The 21,536-nt window shown below is 35.6% G+C and overlaps 2 protein-coding genes across 3 annotated transcripts in view; one reads left to right on the top strand and one right to left on the bottom strand.

The window, feature by feature from the left end:
* Positions 1-5,819, bottom strand: part of HEPACAM2 (HEPACAM family member 2) — a 42,599-nt gene extending 36,780 nt beyond the window's left edge. Inside the window, exon 1 of the mRNA XM_025378815.1 lies at positions 5,730-5,819. The gene's annotated coding sequence lies outside the window, so the exon portion shown is untranslated. The remainder of the gene's footprint in view (positions 1-5,729) is intronic.
* A 141-nt stretch (positions 5,820-5,960) lies between these two features.
* The window catches only part of VPS50 (VPS50, EARP/GARPII complex subunit), a 119,918-nt gene continuing 104,342 nt past the window's right edge, over positions 5,961-21,536 (top strand). Inside the window, exons 1-3 of one of the 2 annotated variants that reach the window (XM_025378811.1) lie at positions 5,961-6,121; positions 13,036-13,104; positions 19,515-19,542. In XM_025378811.1, coding sequence (XP_025234596.1) covers positions 19,531-19,542 — 12 coding nt within the window. In that variant the 5' untranslated portion in view covers positions 5,961-6,121; positions 13,036-13,104; positions 19,515-19,530. The remainder of the gene's footprint in view (positions 6,122-13,035; positions 13,105-19,514; positions 19,543-21,536) is intronic. The other variant, XM_025378810.1, reaches the window with a different exon arrangement.

Genomic DNA, 21,536 nt, shown 5'->3' with positions numbered 1-21,536 from the left:
AGAAGAGTTTCTTAGCAACTACCAGTAATTGTCTATATATTTCATAAATTATACTTAGTTATTAAAAATCACATGAAGGAAAACATCCTTTTAAGTGACTTTACTGAAAAATGGCATGTTTTCATAATGAAAGAATATTGTGAGATTTCCTTAAAAACAAAAGCTGGTTTTCTATCATGCAAAACTATGCCATTATTATTTAAAAATTAAAAAAAATAAGAAAATAGAAGTAGCTCATGTATCTGCTAAACAGTCACAAATCTTTGTGAAGTCACCAACATGTAAAAATTCTACCGACGAATCAAAAGAGAGCTCCACCATATATTCAAAACATATTTTTTCTATGCAGTGTTTCCTATTACAGTGACTGATTTCACTGAATCTTTGAATTCATCTTAGTTTTAAAAGCAAATCACAGGTGTGTTTCCGAGTGGGGCTGAGGCATGGACCATGCATAATTATAATGAAAAGCTCACGTCAAGAGATAGTGTCTGAGGCAACATTCTCACAGCAGATACATAGAGGAAGTGAACCAATGATCTAGAAAAGATCTTACCTCTACTGTAATGTCCACGTTACAGTTTCTCAACCTGGTCTCTTCATTGTCATGGCAGCAGATAGTCTGAGCATGTCTGCTTAATTTACGAAGTTATTAGTTAACCCCTATTTGTAAGAAGGCTCTGGTTCTAGCTTTGCTATATAAAATGTTAATTATATATCCAAATCTGCATCAAATCATCAAATCAAGTAAAATTCCTTGCATACATCAGTTTTAACAGTAAAGGCCCACTGAAGAAGTTCAATGACAAGAGGGGAAGGAAGAATATATCTCAAGCATAATTAAAGTGAAAAAGGAATGATAGTAATTTTGGAATGCAAGTTTGGAAACCCTCTTTGCATTAAGGCTCTGAACTCTTCTAGAAGGACTTCTATAAGCCAAGAAAATAAGTGACTATTGGGAAAACTAAGTCCTCTTCAGAGATCAGTCACTTTCAGATCCCTCCATGCTTCAGAAAAATGGCAAGAGCTCCTCACACTTCCACCACCTCCCTGCAAAATAACAACAATGCCACAACTTGCTCTGTGCTATCTCTAAATCTGGTACATACATCTATTGCAGCACTTATCTCCTTAATCTTAATTTATTTTATTGGATGTTTATTTTCCCTCTGAGCTCTAGAATACAGAGAATAATCTTATTCATTCATGGATCTTGGGCTTAACCAGTAGCATAATGCTTAACTAGTATTTTTGTTAAGTTGCTCCTCCAGAAAACAAAACTCTAAGTGCTCCTTGGTCCCTGTCTTATGATTCTCAGTTGATGCGTAAGATATACAAATAAATTTGAATATTGGATTGCACAAAATACAATCTGGAAAGTAATAGGGAAGTTCTACAGATATCACGTAGGCTCCCCCAACATCTTTTAGATTGATGTTAATCACCAATTGCCTTTATTAAATTACCTCTTTCCAGTGTTTTTAAATCTAGTGCTGGATTATAACAAAGTTTGTTGGGTCCTTGGCAAAAAGAGAAATAAAGACAAGGTACTGTGTTTTTTCCTTAGTGTTAAACATACTCATTATAAAGGAGTTTTTTATTCTGGGATTTTCTTTGTTGTATTTGAAAATATTCTCTCTTTCATGACATAAGGTGATAGTAGATGCTACATTAACAAATAAATGCCAATATGAAGCTTACTTGTAATCTTTTTATTTCATGGCACACATTGAAATATACGGCACATCTAGGGAAAGGGCTACTGGGATAATCATGGCAAAGCGCCCTCTAGTGGTAAACTGTAGATATAAACTCATACCTGCTGGAGTCGCTTCTGATTTCAACATGTTTATACAGGAAGTGAGAAAAAGAGTGCTCAAGCTTAACTTCAACTGTTGTTAATTTTTACATGAGTCTTAAAAATAGTTTGAAGTGTTTTATAATTATAAGATTTTCCTACCATCCATATCTCACATCACACATGTAACCCACTGGGAAGTTCTGCTGTATCATTCCAGTCAGGAAAAAAGGTCTTGTAGTGTTACTGTTTACCAATCTTAGTTACATTTGCATTTAAAATGAGAAGGCTGATTAACCTAAAGCAATCTATATTCATGGTGATTAAACTGCAAGCAATGCTAGGAGCCACTGGGATAGAGTGTGCGTGTGTGTGTGTTTGTGTGTGCGCGCACACATGCATTTGCAATGGGATATGGACACATATACACCTGTGCAGGGGTGTGTGTGTGTGTGTGTGTGTGTGTGTGTGTGTGTTGGAGGCAGGGCTTTTTATTACCTCTCAAATCACAGTACACAGTTTACAGTCTAGTTTATTTAAATTGTAGACTGGTAATACTTCATACAGTAAATGTCTGCTGCATAAATTTCAAACATCCACATTTTTAATCACAAGTAGCAAGCATGTGCATGTTTGGCAGTGGCAGAAACAATTAAGAAGGAGAGGTGGTGAAATGCCAAGGTCAATGTAGATGTAGAACAGTGGGGAATAAGAACTGGGGAGAGAAAATGTTTCTTATTGTTGTAATTAGTAGATTCTCTCCAGTTTACAGGGAGAGTTAGCTGCCAGAGGAGGCTATCACATATGCCTATGCCTGTGCTAGTGTTCACTTCTGTAAAGTCCACAAAGCTACCTCACGGAAGCCTTTATCTATCTTATATGGCTGCTAAATACTATGCAGTACTGTCTTTCTTCCTGGGCACCTCTTTAGGTCACTACTTTACCTTTGACAAGTGATCTGTTTTCTGTTATGGCCTGCTCAAGAAATGTAGTCATATCGTCTTGGAGGGGCTGCATCTCTCCACTGCTTTGGTATTTGTGCAGTGGTAAGTAACTTTATCTTTCTAATCAAACCAGGATCTCAGCTTTTATTTAAGCTTCCAGATATTCCTCCTGTTTGGGCCATTAGAAATATGCCCTTATCCTACTTTACTACTAATCCTATTGCCCTGAATCAGATCAATTTACTTAACTCTCGGCTCTGATGTTCCAGTATGCAAAAATGGGGTTAGCACTTCTCTACCAAGGAATTGGTATCCAGCAAACCTTCCCTCAAGATTTGTTGGCAGATCATCTAAACTTTCCATTACTTTGCACTCGCCTATCACTAACAACAGCTCTCAGGTAAATATGAAAATCCTGAATAAATCTTACAAATAAATACCTTTTTGAAAATTGGAAAGGAAATAGCATGCCAAACCTTTTACAAAGTGCTTTTTAGGATGCCAAGTTTTTTGTTTTTTGAGCGTAGACAGGTAGAAATGAATAATGTAAGGTTCAATTATTTCATATAGTGTTAAGGTATGCTGAATTTGGAAATATAGTTTACTTAGACACCAGTGCTGACTTACTTTACAAACTTTCAATATTATAGTTACAGCCTTCAAACTTTTAGAAGACTGTAACCATCTTTATCCATTTCTTCAGTTTATAGGAAATAAAACAAAATGTAGAGTTTTGGAGTAAAACAAAGTTTTAATACTTTCTTGCTTTTTCGGTGTCAAATAGATAGGGATAACACTCATTTTTTTCTGAATTTGGCCAATAGAAATACACACATTAGATTAAAAAAAAAACTTTTTTGGGGGATCATCTTTAACTTTGTGTATCTGAGTGTGTGAGGGAGAAAATTCTGGGGTTGAATCTGGGTTCTAGTCCTAGATCAAGCTCTCATGAAATATGTGGCCTTGAACCCTTATATAGATATGTTTTCTCATCTTTACAGCATGGATTTGACATGCTAGAGCTGGACTGCTTTTAAGAATCACAGAAGATTTTAAACACACAAACATCCCCAAATAAAATAACAATAATAACAGCACACACCTCAGGTGAATCTGAACAGTCAGGTTTGAGAACTACTGAACTCGGATCACCCCTCAGATACGCTTTTAAACTAAATTGTGAACTCCCTGTGACCACAATCATACATTATCAATCTAAAGTGCTTACTATAGTGTTGCCTTGAGCTCAATAATCAAGAAATGTTTATTGACTTGGGTTTTATTTTTATATGCTAATATGGCTGGCAGTTTTTGTTTCTTTTGATGCTCTCAGGGACTTCTAAATATTGAAGATTTTCACATACAAATAACAGTCTGACAACTAAGATTAGAGAAGGTAAAGAATAAACTAAACTAGACTTGCCCTAAATGTGACCAGAATTTCTTTAAGGGGTTAGAAATAACAAAGTCAGAGAAGCATATAGGCAAACATAATTTCAAAGAAATTGCTGAATGCAGTGATGCAAGAATGCACAAGGTGGGGCCTATCATGGGGAGGGGGGAGGAGGGAGGGATTGCATTGGGAGTTATACCTGATGTAAATGACGAGTTGATGGGTGCTGACAAGTTGATGGGTGCAGCACAGCAACATGGCACAAGTATACATATGTAACAAACCTGCACGTTATGCACATGTACCCTAGAACTTAAAGTATAAGAATAACAATAAAAGAAAGAAAGAAAAAAAAAAAGAATGCACAAGGTGTTTCTGTTGGAGTGGAGAACCGGGCAGAATCAAACTATACCTCATAATTGTATAGTGCTTTACAATTTATACATTTCATTCACCTACATCATCTCATTTATCTTTACAAAGCCCTATATAAAATATTGCAACCTCATTTGTAAAAATTAACAAAACGAGGCTCTAAGGGGTGAGAAAATAGAATTTCAGAATCAGAAATAACCTCTGTTAGTGTCCCCCAAACTTCGGTCATTTGCAAATCACCTTTATTAGTTTTGCCATATCTGACTACCACCCATACTATTGTTTACCCAGTATTTTTTATTAGGTTGACATACTAATTTTTTTTATTCTAAGAAATATTTTTGAAATTATAGGTTTATAAAAGTTTATGTTAACTTTTAAAAAGTTAGCATTACAATAAAATAAACTTAAAAAAATTGGTGCCATGCTTTAGAACTTTCTTCAGCACAATACATGAAAATCTTAACACACCTGATGACCAATCCTTCAGTTTCTGCTTGCACATCTTTAGTAATCCTAGGCAAGTTCCTTAATTTCGCCATACCTGCTTCGTCATCTTTAAAATGGGAACCCACAGGATTCTTGTGTGGATAAATAAAGCCATATATTTAAAGCTATTAGCAGTTTCTGACAGGTACTCAGCTTTCGATAAGTGTTAGCTATTATTGTTAGCTTTAGGGCCGCTTTCTTTTTCTTCTTCTAATATTCTCATAATTGTAAAGTCCTTTTAAAACTGTGTCCCCAAAGACACCCCTGTTCCTTTCCCCAATTTAACTAAACTGCCAAAAGTTGAAAAGAGGACTTTAAAGTGACACCTATACTCATTATTGTTGTCGTATTTCCCGTCATCACTTGCCTTAGAGTACAGAGGTAAAATAATAGGCGGGCGTCAAAATCCCTCGATTTTAGAGCTTTTGCAGGGGATGCCAAGACTGAGGTAGAACAGCCCTAACCCTGGCGGGCCGCCCATTGGGCAATCTAGAGCACACCTTTCCTCAGGCCAAACCCAGCGCGCCCGGGGTAGTCTCGAGTTCTCAGGTCACCTCTCAGTGACAGCCCTTTCTTGAGTTCCTTCTCCTTTGCGTCAGTCTCTCGTTCCCTCACCCCGCCCCTCTATACCAGGTGAGGTTTCCTCCCTCACACTCCTAGGGGGCATCGCGTCAGTCTGGCTTATATATTGTCTCCTCTGAGTTTGATCTTTCGCTCAACTCCTAGTCACCTATGACTTAGGTTTCCGTCTCCCCAAAGAGTAGCTACCACCTAGTGCAAGCACTTTCCGTAAGACCGGCGATCGCAGTGGTCTCTCTGAGCAGTAAGATTTACCCGCTTAACTGGCGCACCCGCTCCTTTGTTTGCTGGGAGATGTAGTCCCTGGACTGGCCGCTTTAGTTCATTGTTACTACCGCCGGCGGCCAGAAGACTACAGTTCCCAGAATACCCAGGGCAAGACAGGATGACCTGGGTCGGCGCCTCCACGTGACCATCCACTATGGCTTCCCTGTGTCAGGGCCAGCTGTGTAGTGGCTCGGTGTGATTTGTTAGCTATTCGAGGCAGGGTACCCTCCTCAGGACTGAGACATGCAAAAAATTAAATCTCTCATGACCCGACAGGTAAGTCGCGGTGGCTGAAGCAAAGGCTTCCTTCATCTCGGAAGTGAGAGGAGCCGAGATGTTCTGTCCCTAACCAGTGGCGGGCGGAGACCTAAGTTATGGGTGGTGGCAGGTGTCAGGGGGACTGGGAAGCCGGGGCACACCCTGGAAAACTCACCTGGGCCGCCTGGATTGGAGCCCTGCTCCAGCAGGTACCCGCCTCCCAGAATCATTCGCATAAAAAGAAATCATTGAAGGAATCAGGATATCTTTGTCTCCCTTCCTCCTCTTTTTGCCATCTTTCCAGAACAGCCCTAGCTTCCTTGCAAGGTCTTCCGCATCCAGGTTGTCTGTCATATGTGAGCTGATAGCCTGGGTAGGGTGGTGTGGTCTGTGCAGTAGAGGTGACCTGGAAAGAGTGGAAACGGATGATTTGAAGACAGCATTTGTAGCTTTTGGATTTTGGGCAAGTCCCCAAACTTTGTAGCTTACTTGTCTGGATGTGAAAATAATTATTTTTGTTCATTTTATTTCACAGTTCTGTTATGAGGGTCATCAATAAGCTAATATATGTGAAAACTCTTTGTGAAATTCCACTTTAAAAAATTTATTTTTGTCATGGCAAAATACTGATCTTTTCTTTTTTTCCCAGAATGAAAATTCATGAATAAGAGCCTTGGCTATTTTGTAATCTGTCTCATAAATGTTAGGGACCTTGTAATAATGCCTCAGCTTCGTTTAAGGAGTGCAGAAATTTTCTTTTATGTACTTATTGATTATGACTTTATTTTAGCTACCTTTATTTACTTCAACTTTAATATTTCACTAGAATTGGTCATTTTATTATTTTAATATATTTAATATAAAAGATAATTAAGATTAGAGTTTTAAATCAACATGGCTTTTACAAATTGTATATTTCTCTTGCATAATACACAAATGACCCTTACATGATTATTTTAGTAATGTCAGATTATTTTGTTAATGGTATGAAAATATATATCAAAATGTTCTGTGAATCATAAAAATATTTAAATAAGTGGCTAGTAACATTTATCAGTTCCTCACGTGTGGAGTACTGGTATTATGCATCCTGCTACGTCTTACTTGACAGTGAGTTTGGGTCCTGCTGTAGCCTGTGGTAGCTGTGTGACTTTCGGCAAGTTACAAAACGTTTTTAAGCATCTGTTTCCACATCTTTAAAATAGGAATAATGTGTACCTTACATCTTTAAAATAGGAATAATGTGTACCTTATGGAGTTAGCCTGATAGTGGTATTTATATGATACAATGAAGTTAAAGAGATTAAGGTGTTAACAGAGTTCCTGGGCATTATCAAGGAAGTGCTTGAACATGGAGACCATTAGTTACATTGGCTACATTGATGGTGGGAAAGCAGGAAAACTGGAAGCAGGCTGTTGCAGTAATTCAAGCAATGGATAAGTTCATGCTGACTTTGGTACCTGTTTGATTTTTAAATCAATATATACTTTTGTATATTATACCACTAATACCTCTGAACTGCCTTTGGGAGGCTGAATTTGGACTTTTGTGTACCAGCTAAGTTTGATGCTCTCAAGTTTGTTGCCTGCTATACAGTTCAATGTGGTTAACGTTGTCGTAATTGTATGGTAGCTGTGGTTGGTTTAGGTTTTTTGACCTCATTTTGTAAAACTGAGGAGAGAAAAAAATTTCAGATAGGAGTGATAAGTGTATGTCTCCTAAATGTAATGCAATTTGCTGAAAAAGGTAACACTTAAGCCTTAGTTGTTTATTGAATTTCAGCACGTCAAACCTGTGTTTAATTGGAATGGAAAAAAATACATTAAAGAACACATACAAAAAGCTGGAACCATACTGTGTACAAAGTGAGGTAAAATTAGCAGTTTTGCACACATATTTAAAGTTTACCCTAATTATATATGTTATGGCTTGACTTTCACATATTTGATACTGATGCACAGTTCCTGAATCCATGAGGTATGAAATTAGTGTGCCTCCTATTTACATCGAGGGTTTGAATTAGTACAGTTTGTTATTGGGTTAAATTTAATAGGATTACAAATAAATATACATGGAAGTATTTCTTTTTTTGAACCTGTAGAATGTGCTAATAATATATATTGAGTTAATGTGGAGAGATGGAAATTAAGGTCTGTGAAATTTAAGTTTTTGGGCATTTCAGCTGTCCTGGGAACTTTGTTTGCAAAATAATGGGAGGAAGGGAGGCTTTGTTAGCCCTCTTTATTTAAATGAGATCTGTTCTTCATCTTTCTCCATTATGCCAGCCTCTGTTCTTTCAGTCCATTCAACAAATGTTTATTGAGCACTTTGTGCCAGGCACTATTGTAAGTAAAAAAAATAGACAAGTGTTAAGGCAGACATGGTGATAAACACTGTAGAGGAAAAGAGGATAGAAAGTCCTGGGAATTGTTGGCGATTTGAGGTCACTTATAATTTTAGATAGGATGGTCATGGAAGGCCTCGCAGAGAAGGTAATATAAAAAGACCCGAAGGGAGTGAGGAAGTGAACTCTATGATGTGGATATTTGGGAAGGAGCATTTCCGATGGAAGGAAAGGCAAATGCAGAGGCCCTGAGGCAGGAGCTTGTTTGAGAAATTGCAAGTGGCCAGTGTGGGTGAAGTGAGTGAGGAGAAGAGTAGTGGGAGATGAGGTCAGGATAAGGTTAGATGACTGAGGGCAGGAAGCTAGATCATATAGTACCTTATAGGTACCTTATAGGTAATAGCAAGATCATGGCTTTCATTCTGAGTGAAATGGCAAATAGAGGAATGATATAATCAGACATAACACTTCAGACAGACTGTTCTGACCCATGTTTTAAGAATAGATTGAAGAGGGGAAAAGAGCAAAACCAGGGAGACCAATGATGAGCTACTATGGTAATCCAGGTGAGAGGGTGGGTGTAGGCCTTCTACCCTAGTGGTAGAAGTGTTCAAAGAGGTCAGATTGTGAATATGCTGTAAATGTAGAGGTGACAGAATTTCCTGACAGATGGGGTTTGTGCTGTGATGGAAAGAGAAGCATTAAGGATGACTCAAAATAGTTTGGCCCCAGCAATTGGAAGAATGTAATTGTGATTTCTTCGTATGGATAAAACTGAGGGAGGAACAGATTGAGGGAAGGGACATGGTTCTTGTACTTGTTAATTTGACAGCCTCTTAAATATTCAACTGGAGAGATACAGTAGGCAGTTGGCCAGATGAATCTGAATTTATGGCGCGAATCCAGGGTATAGCTAAAACTCTGGGAGTTACAAACATGTAGATTGCATATAAACTGGTTAAGATCACAGTGGAATGGTGTAGATATACAAAGAATCTAAGGTTGGAGCTTTTGAGAATCCAGTGTTAAAAATTCAGGGGGAAGCAGTGGATCCAGGAAAGCAGAATGAGAACATGTAGCTCGTGAAGTAAGAAGTCTTTAGCTTCCTGAATGGCACCTGGAATATAGCAGATGCTCAATAAATATTTGTTGCATGAATGTGGGATAAAGAGAACAACCAAGAAGAGTGCCTTGAAGCCAAGTAAAGAATTGAAAAGAGTAAGGAGTGATTAGCTGTGTTAAATGCTGAAGATTGGTCAAGTAAGGTGAGAGTGAGAATGAGAAATGTGCTTTTGGATTGAGCAGCATAGAGGTCCTTGGTGCCCCAACTACAGCAGTTTTCATCAAGTTGTGGGGAGGAAAGCCTGATGAGAATGGGTTCAGGAGAAAATAGGGGGAGAGAAATTAGGGACTGGGTGTAAACACTCTTGAGTTTTGCTGAAAGAGAAGGAAACACAAATCATCACAGATGCTTCTTTGGATGGATAAGACATAGTTGCTGGTTTCATAAATGGAAAATGAGGATTAATGTAGACATAACTGAAGTAGTCTGAAATGTTAATCTGATTTGGGTAAACGAAATACAGAGGTAAGTGTTAATTTATGATGAATTTTCTATATGTCTGAACTGGGGAATTATCAACACAAAAATCAAATACAAAAGAAAATCAAATAGTGGTAAATGATTAGCATCAAAGTTTTAACTTAATAAAGGCAGAGAACTGCAGTTAAAACCATGACTTCATGCTTTAGAGAGATGAAGATAAAATAAGAATGACTTCACTTGTTAGTAGAAATTTATAAAATTGATAAAGTTAAAGATCTAAAGTACAGTTGAATGTCAGATGTGCTTTGAAACATTTATGTAATTCTTCATTTCTGTTTTGATAAAAGGAAAACATTTCTGTCATAAAATATTAAGAATTAGGGTTAATCATCACAGAATGCTTGAGATATATGAGACAGTATTTTTGGCTTCTCATATACATTACCTCTTTTACTTCTTATAATAGCCTATGAATGATAGTAGAATATAATACACAAAAAGGATAGATAAGTTGTTCAAAACCGCAGCAAGAAAGTCAGGATACAAACTCAAGTGGTTTGCTTCGGAGCCCATTACAATAATCACTTCACTCTACATCCTCCTAACATGTACACGGATTTTCAATTTGTATTACTTTTATTTTGTACATGTGGCAGAAATTTGCCATGTATTGGTATTGAATTGTTACGTGGTGACTACTTTTTCTAGATATTGGTATATATCACATTTACATTGCATTGGTTTCTTTACAGAGTAGCGCTGGGGAAAGAGAAATTAAATATGATATATTTCTTCAGGGATTTCTGTTAGATTAGTTAAGCAAATCTGTACAGATGGTCCCCGATTTACTATGGTTTCACTTAATGAATTTTTGAGTTTATGATGATTTTATTGAGATTATTAAATGTATTTTCCACATATGATGCGTTTAAAAAATTTTTTTATTTTAAGTTCAAGGGTACCTATGCAAGTTTGTTATATGGGTAAACTCGTGTCACAGGGGTTTGTTGTACAGATTATTTTTTCACCCAAGTATTAAGCCTAGTACCCATTAGTTATTTTCCTGATCGTCTCTCTCCCCCACCCTCCACCCTCAGGCAGTCTCAGTGTCTGTTTTCTTCTGTATATTTCCATATGTTCTTGTATGATGGGTTTTTTGGAACATAACCCAATTTGTAAGTCGAGGAGCATGTGTACTTTGAAAAATGTTCGTTTAAAAGACATGTCAATTACATTTTAAAAATATATTTTAGGGGTGGTCATGATTTGGAATCAAATTGGGGAGTTTTACTTTCATATGTGTATATATAATGTATATAGAAGTATAGTTTGGTAGCTCAGCCTTGCCTTCTTTACCACTTTTGATGCTATTCTCTCATGACTGTTGGTAAGAATTCAAGACAGGGAAGAACAAACTGCCCAAGACTAGTAACATACTTTTTCTCCTTCACTCATTGAAAGGCATATTAAATCTCATTAGGCCTTTCTTTTTCCAGCAAGTATTCCTAGCAATTTTTTTTGTAATCAATTACGTGTTCCCATGGGAACAATGTGCTAATTTGTTGGAGATTGAAACCTGACCAATGACTTCTACCTAATAATTTACTCATTTCTTTGTTGTTTACTCTGTTTCTGGAACTTCACTAGCCACTGGGCTACAGAGGCAAATAGGACTTTGTCTCTCCCTTTCCTTAGGGCTTAAAGTTTGGAAGAGAAAGATACATTTAAAATTTAAAACTTTACTACTTTGGCTGAGGTATTGTCTTGGAAGATGTCTTGCTGAGGTATTGTTTTGGAAAATGCACATTCCTGGTCCAAATCCAGAGAAACCTATTCATTAGGTTTATTTTAGGGCCTATGAATCTTACTGTTAATGAGTTCCCTGGGTGATGTTGATGGTCATGATCCAAGGGTTATACTGAGAAATACTGTGTTCTTTGAAGCTTAGGGATTTAGGAAGACTTTGTGGAGGAGATAATTCTGAAAGTGGTGTATTGCTTTCTCATTTCTTGGAGTGGTAAGTGTGTCTGAGAGAGGGAGAAGGGGAGAGAAGAGTGGGTGGGCTAGATATTCTGGGGGTAATGAAAGACTTGGGGTTGAGGCAGAGCACTTTGTAATAAAAAATTGTAGATATGACTAGTGGTATTTTACAACAGGGAAGAGAAAATACACATCTCTATAGTTTAAAGATAAGCAAGCTCTGCTCTAAGTCTCAAGTAGTCAACATAAGCATAGCATGTATTTTGGTTACTAAGGACCCTCAATATAGGGCACCTAAAGGACAATTTGTATCATAAATCTCTCCTCAAATTAATAATAGCTAATTTTGCCTAAAAACTAATATTGCAGGGACGTTAAATGTCTGCTTTGAATAGTCTATTTTTAAAAAGAGGATTTTAAAGAAAATGCAAATTGCTGATTTCTTTCTATTTTAATAATTTCCCCAGTACAGATAAAGCTTTCAGAATCCCTCAGTTGATGTGAATATAGAAAGTACAGGGCACCAAAGAACTAAAGGACAGGTAGAAGACAGTGAGATATGAGACTTCAATCTTAATTTATGCAGCATGAATTAGATATATTGGTGGGAAATACTCAAGTAAAATGAAGGGATTACTTATATGTTAGCTTAGTTGGTTAGTATATTGTATCTGTAAATCATAATACTATTGCTTGGACTTTTTTCCTGATTGATTTAGTAATTATTATTGTATATACAAGCGCTTATATAGAATGCTTTTTGTTATGTAAGTTTCTTTACTTTTGGCTGTTTTTAAATCATAGATGACTTAGACTTCCACCATTAGTTGTAAAGTTGTATAATACTCTTTTATTTTAAAATACCAGAAGTACATCATTCTCTGATTTAATTATAGTACTATATGTATTAAATGATGATTGCTTTTAGAATGTGTGTTCTATATTTTGAAGCAGGAAAATTTCTATTTTTAAAGTGGTCATTTCTGTTTCAGTAGGTGTATTCTATCCTTTTATAATTCTTCAGCACTATTAAAATTTTCCTTATCTTATCTTTTTTTAAGGGTCTGAAAAGCCCTCAAGAAAGCCTCAGTGATCTTGGTGCCATAGAGAGTCTCCGGGTCCCTGGAAAGGTATTGATCTACACGCGTGAGCGTGACTTTTTATTTCCTTAAGAAAATATGGTTGCCTCTGGATAATGATAATTGATTCACAGAAGCTTTTCTTTCCCACAGGCAGATGGTTGTTAAGATAAGCTAGGTAAATTTTTATTGTACAGTAGGTGTAGGGCTTGTTTCATTACACATTGGGATGCAGTATGTATGATTCATTATAGCAAAGCAAAAAATGCAAACTTGACAAATTTGGAATTTATTATATTAAATTCTTAGCCTGAAAGCAGTTATATATGTGTGTATACACACACACCCAGACACATGCACACACACACTCTTATTGATTTATCTGCTGTAATTTGTAGAAATAAAATGAAATAATTGACTACTGACTTTTTATACTCTTAACACTGTGCCAAAAATCATGATTATATTTTTGTTGTGGAGCAGAGGTTTTTCAATAAACATCTAAACCATAGTGTTTATACTGAATTGTATAACTTATCTCCTAGATTGTAGGAATTTTAGATTTTAATTGTCTGATATTCATGTGAATTTCTCAGTTTACAAATTTTATATAGGTTATTTGAAAGCTAGCTGGATTCCCCTCAGAATTATTAAGTATTGTTAAATCCCTGCTGTTTTTCTGGAGTGTTGCTGCTCGGAGCTGCCCATGTGAATAGCTGCTCCATCACAGATTAAGTTGGCATTTCTGAATGTCTGTTTTTGTATTTTTTTTAATTTGAGAGGGACACGTGAAAATACTGTTTGTTTTCTGCATCAGGCATTTGAATACACCGGGCGTGCTTCTCTTGATCAGCAGTTTAAGGCCTCTCTTTACACCTCAGTGTCAGCTCCTTAGGAGGATGATTTCTCATCTCTTTCAGGTGCCTTGCCTGCTAAAGTGAATTTTGTACTTACTGTATTGCTTTTATTTTGGGTTAGACCCAAACATATTCTCCAAATGCAGTAAAATTATAACCAACTCTTTTGCATGAAATGGTTCAGACAAAAACTTAAAAAAAGCATTCCATATAGTTTTATATAATGTTATTAAAAATTATTGACTATGAAAAGGTTGGGAAATAAGAGATAGCTATAAATCCTAATTGACAATAATTCTCTTTATTTCTTTGACTTAAGAAAAAGATGATCGTGCATTATGAACATACCTTGAATTCGATTGTATTACATATTGCAGAATCAATGTTAAATTGATGAGTGAGCCTCTTTAAAAAAATACGTGACTGTCTTAATAAGAACTTTCTGTTGCGTTTCCACCATGAGCCATGATGTTTTCCCAGTAGTGGTTGGTAGTGAATTTATGGTGATCTCATTACACAGTTTTCTTATTGACTCTATACCCCCAGCTCCATCAGTGACCAGTGCTGTCTCTACTTTTAGGATAACTGGCCTTGGGTAGAGTGGCTAGTCTGGGATCACAAGGTCAGCAAATATAAATCATTCAGGTGAAGAGTAAGCCTAAAGCACTGGTCTCTTTAGCACATACTAAGAAGCTAAGTTAGTTAAATAATAAAACAGTTAATAGTAAAAAAGGTATTGATGCTGTAAGCTTACATTTAACCTTACACTAAGAAATCCCTACAAGCTTCATCTGCCTGTTTGTTTTTTTCTTTGTTCTCCTATAGCATAACAAATGATGGAGGGTGAACAGAGCTGCTGCCTTCTTTCTGGGTAGTTCTGAGAACATAAGAGTGCTGGGTCCAGAGAGTGGCAAAGCTCCAGTCAGTAAACTGAGTCTTTGGATAAGGTTTGAAGTCAGTACTGACATCAAGAGTTAAGAAGACTCATATTCAGAAATTCCCTATACAGCATAGCTTGATGTAACTTTAATGTTGAGTATTTTTCACAGTTTAGATATGACTTTGTACTTAGATCATACACATATATTTTAATGATTTATTTTTATGTAATTGCTTTAAAATTAATGTTGCTGCTAGTTCTTGATGTCATTGAAAAAGATCTTTACTTAAGATCTTTTAAAATTAAGATTAAAAGCATTTTAACAAAATGGAAAATGTTAATTCAAATGATTATTTTAAAATAACCTTTGCTTTAAATATAAAATTAATGTATACTCTAAACAGAAAACATAAACAGAAAAAGGTATCTAAACAACAAAAAAAAAATCACAAAAATCACCAACACTGTCAAGGTTAACGTTGCCTACTGGTCTTTTCCCTATGCATATTCAACAAATTTATTGAGTTTCTATGTGCTAGAGATACTTCTTAGGGATTAGCAGTATAGCAGTGAAAAGACAAGAGTTCTCTCCAAAAGCCAAAACTTCCCTGTTGTCAGAGAGCTTACTTACATTCAAGCCAGGGGTAAGATTACAAATTAGAATACTGTGAAGGAAACAGGGCGATGAGATAAACTCTTTGAAATTGGCAGTTATTTTACAGGAAGTAGTCAGTATAGCTTTTCCACCCTCCCTCCCCAACCTTTTTAAAATGGTATTATACTCTAGAAATTATTTGGAAGCTTGGGTTTTTAATTTAGTTATATATATATGTTACATAGAAAATTCTCACAGTATATTCTAGGTTTAAAAAGCAAGGTACCCATTAGTTTTGCTTAGGGGAGTACTCTTTGAACTTAACAATGTGTGCTATTTAAGTAGTCACTATAAATTTTTATATGGAAAACTTATAAACATTAACTTCATTTAATAGGTCTGCCTCACTCATAAGTGTAAGTACAACTTTTAAAAAACATTTCCCTGGTCTTCAGGAATGGTCTCCTTTCTTTTCATAATGTCATTCTAAGTTGGGACAGAGGATTGATATTTCAGTGGCATTTTCGAGAAAGAAATAGGTTAGTTTGAGTTCTGTTACATGAAAAGGTTCTAGTATAAAGGATAAGTAGGAGAAAAATATTAGGATAAATCATGGCTGTTTAAGTTTAAAATGGTGAAGTATTGGCAAATTTTATGTGCTCCAACTTGCTAGAAAAAGGAGGGTAGTGAAGGAGAATTGAAGGTCACTAGCTGTGCTTGATAAGCCAGATGGTATTATTTATTTATTTATTTTAGAACTATATAAATTCAAAGTGGGAAGAAACTATAGAAACTATCTGGTACAATTTCTGCATTTTATAGACAATCTGATCCTGTGCCCCATTTTTAAGAGCAGATGCAAGTCAAATAGTAATCTGTATACTGGAAATTTGGAATTTGGGTGGATAAAATGGTATAGAAAAGTAGAAAATATTTAAGGTTCTTTTCCGAACTTGCTAGAGGAAGGGAAACTTTTAGACAGATTTCAGGAATTTTAGCTTAAATAGCTCAGTGCCAAGATCAGTGGTGCCTAAACTTTGCTGTACATTTAGAATCAACAGTCCCCAGGCCATGGCCAATTCCAATTAAATTACCATTTTTGGGTGGAGGCAAGTGTCAGTAATATTTAGAGATTCCCTGGTAATTCCAGTGTGGAGCCAGGTTTGTGAACCATTGGCCAAGATGAGAATATTATCTTAACAATGGAGCAATAGGAAATAGAGGAACTGTTCTAAAAAATAGTTTGAAAGTTTTACTGAGAACTTTTGTAGGATAAGATAGAATGACCTATAATTTCATTCTTCGAAATAGATTCTGTTATATTTCAAATTAGTGGGATTTTCATGCAGAGGTAAAGATAAAAGAAATTAGGTAGCATTTTCTAAGCTTGTTATCCATTTAAACATGAAATGGGCCGGGCGCGGTGGCTCAAGCCTGTAATCCCAGCACTTTGGGAGGCCGAGACGGGCGGATCACGAGGTCAGGAGATCGAGACCATCCTGGCTAACAGGGTGAAACCCCGTCTCTATTAAGAAATACAAAAAACTAGCCGGGCGAGGTGGCGGGCGCCTGTAGTCCCAGCTACTCGGGAGGCTGAGGCCGGAGAATGGCGTGAACCCGGGAGGCGGAGCTTGCAGTGAGCTGAGATCCGGCCACTGCACTCCAGCCTGGGCGACAGAGCGAGACTCCGTCTCAAAAAAAAAAAAAAAAAAAAACATGAAATGTATTTTACTTAATTGGTTACAAGAATTAAGAATAAAACTAGTATTTATTATAATATATGATAGTAGTCAGAGCCAAAATGTTCTTAGTTATAGAACTTAGTAGGACTGTGTTTGAGAGTATTTGTTGAACCCAGATTAAAAAGTAAAAATACCAGTATTCAGAACCTTATAAATCTACATCCAGCCTTTATTAGTAAACACTTTCTATAGTACTTTCACAGTGGCACAATATGAACCTGAAAAAGAGTATTGATACTAATATTGTTTTATGAATTTTTACTGAAACATTGCCTCCTCATAGTATTCTTTAATGATAAGACTTTTCTTGTCCTCAATTTAATTAACTCATAAATAGTAATGAGATTCAACTGTCTTTACTATTACATGATTGGTTTACCTTTGATTTTTTTCATGAAAGAAAAATATAGGATGAAGTGACAAAATAAATGTCTGTTGCAGTCAACATTTGAGAATATATTTGTTTAAATATTTTATACTTCTTCCATTCAACAAGTATTTATTGAGTACCCGCCTACTCTGAAGCATTTCTGCTTGTATACATTCTAGGAATTTGAGCAGAATGTTTTCTAGAGTTTCTAGTACTTCTGTGAAATCAGATAAACCGATTTGACTTGACTTCTTAAAATACATTAAAAGAATCCTAAAACCACATGCTAACTGCAGAGCTTGGTTTACAGTTTTACCAAAATTCGTGGAAAGTGTGCTTGAATCACAGTCAAGAGACATAGGTTCAAGTATTGACTTAAACAGTCAGCTTGTTGAAAGGAAGTCATTTTAATGCTTTGTGCCTCAGTTTCTTCATTTGTGAAAAGATGCTATTGAACTAGATGACTTTTTTAGAGTACTTGTAGCTCGAATGTTTTATAGTTTCTATATTGTAATTTTTGTAGGGGAAATATGATAGGAGAAATATACATTCTAAAGAATTTTTTGAGCAGTTTTTGTTAGAAGATTTGCATATTGGTGTCTATATCAGAGAGGATTAGTATTGAGGTTTATGACTAGGAGACTTTATTTAGAGATTGTGATAAAGACTATGTATCATTTAGGACAGGTGTCTTCTGCAGGTGGTACTAAGGGAGGCTGTAACTATGGATCTGCAAAATCATATAAGAGTTTTTCTTAGGTGCTCATGGCCAACGATATTTAGTTGTGTTCCCTTGAACCATTAATGAAATTATGTTTCTCATAGCTTCAGATGCTTTGAGATTCTTAACCCTTCTTTCATAGCAATCATATAAGTTCATTCATACAGTCCATTTGGCAAACACTTATGGTACCAGGCAGTTACTAATCATTGAAGATACAAAGAGATACAAGACTGTTCCTAACTCAACCTGAGTGGGGGAGACAAGCAAAAATAGATAATTGCAGAGGAGTAGAGGCACAATAGAGTTCAGCTAGGAGAGGGTGTGAAATAGGTAGAAGTATATTCAGGATCTTTTAGAGTTGGTGATTAATTTTTTAAAGAAATATTACAGTTTTATGGGGTGAGTTGTTGAGTAGAGGTTGGGGACAAGGATACTGATTAAGAAGAAAAAAGGAACATAAGGTATAGGAAATGGAGAAGGGTTACATTGGAAGGACATTTAAAAAGCAGAATTTGAGATTGATGATTTTATTGGATTTGGAAGGTGGAAGAACCTATAAAAGGCACTGGGATTGAAGGTGCTGTGATGTTGTCTTTTCTCAGAATAGACAGTATTATTATCTTTTAGAGAAAGTGTCTGATGAGATGTTTGAAAACAAAAGAAAAACAAAATTAAGATGTACACACTGGGTTTTTCTCCATATATCTTGATTTATGATGTATCTTTTCTTCAGTGTTAGCACCAGAAAGGACAGGCATTGGCACACATTAAAATACATCATCTTAATCACTTGATTGTGTTATAAAGCTGGATTAAAATGTGATCCAATAACCTTTTATTAAAATGTACTATAAATCATTTTGCCCCAAACCACTTTTTAAATTGTAACTTCAATAGTATTCCACAAGATGGCACTAAAAGCCTGAAGAAAAACAGGGTAGGCTTTAAAAGATAAGTTTATTTAAAACACACACAGAAACTGATGAACTAGGAATCTTTGATGGATTATTATTGTTGTTCTAGTGGGATATTAGGAGAATGTGCCGTTTCCTCACGTAATCAGACATCTGACAATTCGTTATAAACTTATGTGGCATATGGTTTTAGGGTATCTGTGATCTTGAAATAAGTTCTGAATCCTGTTTCATTTGGAAAGAGATAAAATTTATTTCTGTTCAGTGATTTATGACTTTTGTAATACTGATTGAATATTGAAAACTTCATGTTTTGTTCTTGCTTTTAGCTCTGTTTTAGATTTTGGTGACTAGACACTTTTTTTTTTTTTTCTTTCAGTTAGAACCCTAACGTGATGTTAACTTTGGTAAGATTATAGCGTCTGTTTTCCCTATAACAGAATAGATTTTTTTTTGTTGACAAATGAAGAAATGCAAACAGTAAAAAAAAGTCTTTGATAAGGGATTTGCTGTGGCAAACTCCAAATCATGCTTGCAAAATTTCTCTTTCCTTCCCAACATACACATGTACATACACTGCATTCTGCCATTGAGTTATATAATCAGCTATATAGGCACTAACTTCTGCCACTGAGTTATATAATCAGGTGTATAATATGAACTGTGATCTAATGAGCTACGTACAGAAAGAGGAGTTGGTGTGCATTTCATTTTTCTATATATTTTTAGCGGAGTTTTGAAATCTGACCTATGAAGTAAAGATTTGCATTCATATTTTTGTTTGAATAAAAACCTAGTATTGAAGATAATGAGATTCCAAGCTGTTATGTGGGTTTAGAAATTAGGTTAAATTACTTTTCAAAATTGCAGAAAATATTGAATTTAGTAATGGTAAGGAAAACTGTTAAGCTGTCATAACTAACTTTTTAAAAAAGTGAATAGAATTAAGAGCCCTGAATTTGGATTAGCAGTTTTAATTAGTGTGATATTTTAGATAATTTAAAAGTAGTGGTTAAATACAAAATTAGTAGTCTCTCTTTTTTTCCTCCTAAACTTGAAAACCATCCCTTGAGTGATGAACTCTTAAGTGGAAAATTTCTTGGTAAAGTTATAGTCTAGTTCCTTAGAAACCATAAACATACTGGGAATGTATTATAATGCCTTACATTTGAGGGCTCAAATTGTTTTACAGAGCTGAATCCCCAATTCCCATAAAATCTTTTTTGTTGTATTGTGAGGAAAAGTAGCCTGGCTAAATCAAAGATGTTGACTTAAATCTCTAATATGATTGTTTTTCTTCAGTTTTCATAAAGTTACATTTCTGATGTGCATTTATGTGCATGGTCATGTAGCTTTATCTCAGACATGATCAAAATAGAAAAATAGACTGGGTGGTATTATATGCAACCTTATTGCGTGTTGTGACTGCCGGAAAAACACAGCCTCTAACACATTGAATTCTGCTTGGTTTATTACATTAAGAAAATATTGAATATTTATGCCTGTTTTTGATATAGCACCTGAGGCAGTGATATGTGTTAAGATGTTTTATTTTTAGTGAAGAAAATATGGTTCTAATATATAAAAAATATATTGAATTTAAACAAATCTCAGTTGTTGCATTTGTCTCTTGGCGTACATGCAGGCTCTCCCTTGTGACAGTTTTCTATCCTGCGGAAGCCACCCTTTATTGCTTTAACCTGTTGTGCACTTTCCCGATGCAATATTTTTACTTTTGCTTTGCTTTATATTTGTAACCCTATTCCCCCAATGTCTAAATCTGAAATTCTACCTATTCTCTCATATTTTCCAAATGCCACCTCTTCCATCAGATGTGAACCCACCGTCTGATGCCTTCCTTCTGTTTGCATCACCCTTATGTTCTGCCGTGCTTTGTCATTTCTTACTTATTCATCTGATCCTTCCTATTACTTAACTGTTTGAGGGAAGAGCTATATTTTACTCATTTGTGTTCCTGTATGACCTAGTATGGGAAATTTTTACATAGTGAGAATTTAAAAAATTGTTAAATGGATTTTTTTTTTTTTTTGGGGGAAAGATAAGGTTATAGAGCTTTGAAAGTAGGCAGGTTAGTTTCTGATGATAGTATGGGAGAGAGATTTGATTTATTCATTTTTTACCTTTTATGCTTTTGTTTTCTCCTCTTTGTTATTCCAATTCATTACTTTAATTGTAGTTTTTTCTCCAGCTTTAATTCTCGGTGACGCTGATATACTTTTTGCTTAGTTGATTACCGTTGACAGCAAGTTGTGTGGCAGCACATTTGGTAGCCTGTAGTTGTTAACAAATTATTTTTGGATTTTCAAGTTTTAGAGAGCATTTATATCACTATTAATGTGACTATGTATTTATTAATTACTATGTGACATAAAATTTATTA

Source organism: Theropithecus gelada, chromosome 3, assembly GCF_003255815.1.
Source record: "Theropithecus gelada isolate Dixy chromosome 3, Tgel_1.0, whole genome shotgun sequence".
NCBI lineage: Eukaryota > Metazoa > Chordata > Mammalia > Primates > Cercopithecidae > Theropithecus > Theropithecus gelada.
This window is presented reverse-complemented; position numbering and strand designations above follow the sequence as displayed.